The sequence below is a fragment of the Pygoscelis adeliae genome, unplaced genomic scaffold (genome assembly GCF_000699105.1).
Source record: "Pygoscelis adeliae isolate BGI_AS28 unplaced genomic scaffold, ASM69910v1 Scaffold241, whole genome shotgun sequence".
Lineage (NCBI taxonomy): Eukaryota > Metazoa > Chordata > Aves > Sphenisciformes > Spheniscidae > Pygoscelis > Pygoscelis adeliae.
The window spans coordinates 2182993-2188930 of record NW_008824056.1 but is presented as its reverse complement, the minus strand read 5'-3'; the positions used below and the strand labels follow the sequence as shown (position 1 = coordinate 2188930).

Genomic DNA, 5938 nt, shown 5'->3' with positions numbered 1-5938 from the left:
AGCAGGAACAAAAAATATCCAGAATTACTATAATTGGCTGCAAGAAAATAATTTTAAAGGTCAAACCCAACCCTTCCTTGCTTCAAAATTTAAGCCACTATTATGTTTCATTCTGGGGATTTTGGAAGTGGGAGTACCCTACATTTGCCTTGTGCAAGTTTCTTATGTTTTCTGTCTTTGCTCTGGAGTATTAAATAACACAAACTGTTTGACACTATGTTGAATCACTAAGTTAGTCTGATGAGCTAGCTAGATTCAAGTGGACCTTAGAGCTTGTCTGGAACCTGAGTCATAAGTGACTTCTTTTTTCATAACATTATCCTGAAATTAGTTGCATAGAAAGCAACATTATATTTATGTTTTGTAAGTGTAGAGTGTTCAGAATCTGGACTAGTGCCATTAAAGAGAGTACTGTTACTTTATTGGCATAATGTTGAACATGCAAGTCAGAGTTTTGGTCTTAGGTGCAAATAAATTGTCTGGTTTACTTTACCTTGTAGCAGATTGCTGGCACCTCAGTGTAACTGGCAGTCTCAGTCTAACACAACCTCAAACTAAAATGCTATAGTGATATAAATCTGGAGTGTTGCATATTTGTCAAGAGCTAATGAATGCAATGGACCACAAAGTATTTTTCTTTCTTGGAAGTCTAACTTTTCTTCTGTAAGCAATAAATACAAGCAAGCATTGTACGGTTAATGTCTTATTCACACTGGCTATATTTATTTCTTTGAATTTGGCAGGTTCGTTTATGAGATTGGAAATAACTGTGATATCAAGCATCCGTCTGGATGCAGAGGTCTTTTCACAGAAGATATTCAGCATTGGTAAACGGATTTGCGGATTTGCATGGGGTAAAAATGGAGGCAGAAATAAACTTCTGAAATTGAATCTCGGTCCAGGAATGATGGCTTCTCAGCTGTATACACATGCTTTAAATATCTCCCCAATAGAGAAGAGGAGATTGTGCATAAATGGAACACCATGGATTTGGCATCTCCTAGAAGAATGTGTCGAGAACGCGTGGGAGTATTGGAGCGTTGTCATAGGACTGATTTCCATTGTCTGTTTTCTGTTTGCTGCACTACCGTAAGTTTAAAGTCTTAAGCAGTCCTCAGATTCAAACATGAGTAATCTTGCCTGAAGCCTTTTTCAAAAGCTGCCTTTTTTTTGTTTTATCCTGGATATGTTTCTCTATCTGCATAATACAGATATAATATGCCAGAGAAGCATGTTGTTCATGTTTGCAACAATATTTGGTGGTTGACAAATGAGCTTGATGTACTGTTCTGTTGTACTGACTTGACACTAATCTCTGCCACTTAGAACAAATGAGAATAAATCACCTCTTCTCTCTTATCTTCTCCACCCTGAGATGTGTGTGCACGCGCAGGCACACTTGCAGCAGAAGCTGGCTCAGTGTTTATTTAAGCCACATGCTATGTCACCAATACTGTTGTGCTGGCTCCTGCCAATGAAATTTGGACTGAGAAAAGGTCAGAAACAGCACATGAGTTAGCACTTCAGTAGTGCTAAATCAGTTGCTGTTTGGTCACTGGCACTGGCTTCAGGTTTCAAATACATAGGTAGAAGATGACAAAGGAAAAGTAGAAATGCCCCCAGCAGGTGAAAATGCCTGAAACAAAATGGGATTGACTCCAAAGTCTGTCCCCATAAGGAGGATATAATTTACTGAACTTGTAAAAGGGCTATGGAAATCAAGCAAAATAAAACCACTCTTAGTAAGCTGTTGAGCTTCAGAAATATTAGTTGAAATATTAGTTGAAAGGGGGCTTTACATTAAAACTGTCATATTAGTGAGCATGGAATTCATCAAGGTATGTCTAATGGACTCACTTTGGGATTGCTTCGTAGTCCCCATTGTGAATCTGAATAACAGTTCTCCAATTTAGAGGTGTAAGTGTAGTTGTCACCTCTTTTAGAAGCTTTGTCCATTCTTAGCCCTTCTATGTTAAATAACTTTTTCTTATTTCAGTATTTTAAAGGCTGGTATTTACAGCAGATGAATATAAAATGCTTATGGCATAGTTCTGGTGTCCAGAAAATGGTATGTCAGTGCAGGCTACAAAAAAGGAGCACATGCAAGCAGTAGTGAGGTTGTAATTTGAGTCTTTCGTTATGTTAGAGTAATACATAGTGAGCTATAGTGATACTGAGTTTTTCTTCAAAAGTTAAGTGGAGTATTGCTGTGATAGGTCTCTTGCGGTTAGAGTTTTAATCTTTCTTTATTCAGACTTTGATAAATGTACTTCTGAGCTTATTAAACATTTTTTGCTTACACTACTTTACAATTACTTCTGGAATTTGTGCCAGTCAAATTTACATTGCCTGTCAGAATGGAAGAGTGGATCAAGCGCTGTCTTTGGGCTTTCTGCTGTGTTGGATAGCTGGAGACCTTACAAATTTCATAGGCTGCTATTTAACAAATCAACTGCCAATTCAGGTAATCTGTCGATATTCCTACTTTTTGATTTCTCCTTTTCAAACTGTCTCTTTAAACTCTAGGATAACTTAATATTGCACAGTGAAGTAGTTTTGTATTCTGTTCACTGATCTACCATCTATAAAATAAGTCATAATTTCCCAAATACTTACATTGATACTATTATGTGTTATAGGAAGCATTTCACACTTATAATTAACATTCAAATAAATTTACTGGGTGTTACACAATGATGAACGAAGTGGGGAATTCTCATTTGAGCTTCAGCATCAAAGTAAGCTTGCAGAGCAAATAGGGCTGGAAGGAAGTTGTGTTGTTTAGCTTGTAATAGATCAAGCTGTTTTGGGGCAGCTACTCTTCAAACTTCCTTTTGTTTTTTGGGGGGTTTTTTTGGTTGTGGTTTTTTTTTTTTAAGAAAACTGTTTATTAACAGGGAAATGCTGGTTCAAAGCTGTTAATGTTGACTAATTTGAAAAGATATTTTCTTCGTTAATGGGAGGGCTTCTCTGAACACAGTACATTAGTTGTGTCCAAAACTTTCTTATCTGCGGTTTTTATTTTTGACTCTTAATTAAAAGGGAAAGAGGTATGTGTCAGCCACCTGCAGAATTTTTTACAAGCTGGAGATGGACCCAAGGGTGGACAGAGTTGTCTTCTCTTTTACAGCTTAACATGTGGCGCTAACTATTCCATCTCCCCATTACAAAAAGGGGAAGAGAGAATGTCGGTTTTGTCTTATTGAGGGAAGAGGCACTGAGTAAGATTAGTAGCTTCTAAAATGCTGGGAAACTAGGTGGAACGGACTTAAGCTTCTGGGCAGGAAGGATTTATCAGTCTGCCCAGGTAGGAATTTGTGCGATGCATCCTGGAAATGACCAGCTATTGCGATTGTGTCAGCAAGTCCCTGTTGCATAAGGTTTACCCTGTATTCATCTGCAGCAGTCTAACTTGTTTTGTACTGGAAACGCTTTCTGGTTTGGTGGGGTTTTTTTGGCAATGCTTTGCTATTTGTCATTCACATTGTGATTATGAAGCAAAATTTCCATGCAGTTAAGTGAAGGTATTTTGAACTATTTGTATACTGAACAAGCAAATGTATCTTCTGTTTCAGATTGTCACTGCCATTTTTTATGTTAACATGGATATAATTATGATTTCACAATTTGTCTACTATAAGCTCAAGAACCAGAAGATGACAAAATGTAAGGTTTTTCAACAATTGAAATGTTCTCCATAATGTAGCGCACTCTTTACTTTGATATTTTCTACAGCATTTAAATAATTTTTTTTCAGAGGGATCAAAAAAATAGAGTGCACAAATTCTGGTTGACATTGTTAGGCCCATTGCTTCCAGTTTTCTCAGGCTCTTGTGAAAATCCTGCCCTTTCTCTTCTCTGCCTTTCTGCCCTTCTCTTTTCTTACCCACATAATATCTGTAAATATTTTCCATGTAGTACTTTCAGTTTATATAGACATACAGAATGCGGTAGTCTTGTGGAATCTGGTTCCATATTTTAACTTACTCCATGGTTTTACTGTCTACTTACAGCTATCTAAATATATGCATAAGTTGAAAGCAAGCGTTATTTCTTTGTGTGGTTCAGTTAGTTTCCTCCATGTTGATTGAAACCGGACTTTATTTGCTTATAGCATAAAATATCTTGACATCTTCATGTGTTCTGTTTCAATACATATAGTTAAAAAACATATTCGAGGGGAATGAAATTACTTGAGTTGTGCTTCATAAAATCCTGGCAGTAGTTGTAGTACTCAGCCTACCAATGGACTACTGTTTTGACTGAAATGGAAGACAGAAAGCTCTGTTCACATTGTATCAAATCAAAAACATTAACTCATCAATCTAAAAAAAAAAAAAGAAAGTATCAAAGAAAATCCATGGTGCAGCAGAGGTAACAAAGCTGAAGTAAACCAGATGCCTGCCCAGCAGACTAAATAGGGATAAAGCAGATTCATTCAATATGGAACTGATAATAAACCTGGAGATAGGTCAGTGCTGAAGATATTTCCTTCCTGCTGCCTATTCTTGAAAACAAACACAGGCTTTTGTACAGTTTAACTGCCAGTGCCTGTTTCAGCTCAATGGTTTGCATAGCTGGAGAGGGAGGAATGGTACTGTGATTAAAGCTGTGAAAGAGGGCTTTTCAATACCCGGTTCTGGAGCAGTTACCCTAGGCAAGTTGGACAGTTTTGCATCTCAGTGTGCAGCCTGTGGAACAGCACTACTAAGTCTGTGTTATTTAGACTACAGGTCTTTAGGACAGGCTTACTAATGCCGTACAGCAATTTTTTCCACTGGTAACAGTGACCGCAGGACTTTACCAGCATCTTGTAGATACAGAAGATAGCACAGCTCCAGAGTTCTGTAGGATTGTCTGCCATTTTCAAGTTGTCTTGTAGGTGTCTATGGAGACTTGCTAGATGGAGTCTGTGTCTTTGAATATGTGAGTCTTGACAAGGCTCAATATCTAGCTAACCATGGTCCAGCAGAGCACTTAGATTACATATTTATTTTAAAGATATTTTTGTTAATTTAAATTTCAAATATCCTTGCTTTTGCAGTTTTTAATCAAGATGTGCTGAAAGAAACTGTTATGTTCTATTCTACTTAGTAGTTTTCTGTTTATCAGCTGTTATTTAACGGTAAACTATTAGGAGTTAATGTAAGAGATAAGCTGAGTATGGAAATTTTCTCTCTCGGTAGCAATGCCCATTTAAGGAGTTCCCCTCCTGTTCCTGCACTGCTACCCTCAGTTGTTGCATGAAGACACAGCACAACTATGATAGTGAGCAGGGGTGGGCACAGAGCCCAGAAGAAAGAGGTGGACTTACATTGCTGCCAAGAAAAAGATACATGAAATTTTACCTTTAAATTTACATATTTATATTGCAAACAAAAAGTAACCTTAAATCAACAACAGATGTTATTTTTCAGCTAATTTGTTTGTATGTCATTCTAGGCAGCAAAAGCCTGAAGAATTTCTGCATAACCTGGATCATGGTGTGTATAGCACTGTGTGTTATTTTACCCTGTCAGCTGTTACTAAGAAACCAAGACCAGAGTACAGTAATCGAAAGGAATAATGTAAGTTCTCACCTGCTTCTGTTCCAAACAAATCCCACCTAAAAGCATCTTGAAAAGATTGTGTACTTTGAATGGAATTTGGATGACGTTTTAAACAATGATTTAGAAATCATAAATGTTGCACTATGTGGATGTTTTAACTGTGGACCATACATCCCAAAATAAAGAAGTTATAAAATTGCTTCTTTTAGCAGCTTCCTGTATTTCGGGCTTATTCTGTCCCTTGGGTCATTAGGATGTGCTGCTCTGCGAAATAACGTGTATACATGTTGTGTTTCAGCTTGTGTTAAATACTGTAGTCATCCATGTAGAGACTACACAGTCACAAGTGAAATCAGTAGAAGTGGAAAATTAACAATTGTACCTGCTGC

At 37.3% G+C, this 5938-nt stretch overlaps 1 protein-coding gene across 1 annotated transcript in view; it reads left to right on the top strand.

The window, feature by feature from the left end:
* Nucleotides 1-5938, top strand: part of PQLC2L (PQ loop repeat containing 2-like) — an 18147-nt gene that overhangs the window by 3439 nt on the left and 8770 nt on the right. The window contains exons 3-6 of the mRNA XM_009333932.1: nt 744-1089; nt 2335-2464; nt 3576-3666; nt 5443-5567. Coding sequence (XP_009332207.1) covers nt 752-1089; nt 2335-2464; nt 3576-3666; nt 5443-5567 — 684 coding nt within the window. The 5' untranslated portion in view covers nt 744-751. The remainder of the gene's footprint in view (nt 1-743; nt 1090-2334; nt 2465-3575; nt 3667-5442; nt 5568-5938) is intronic.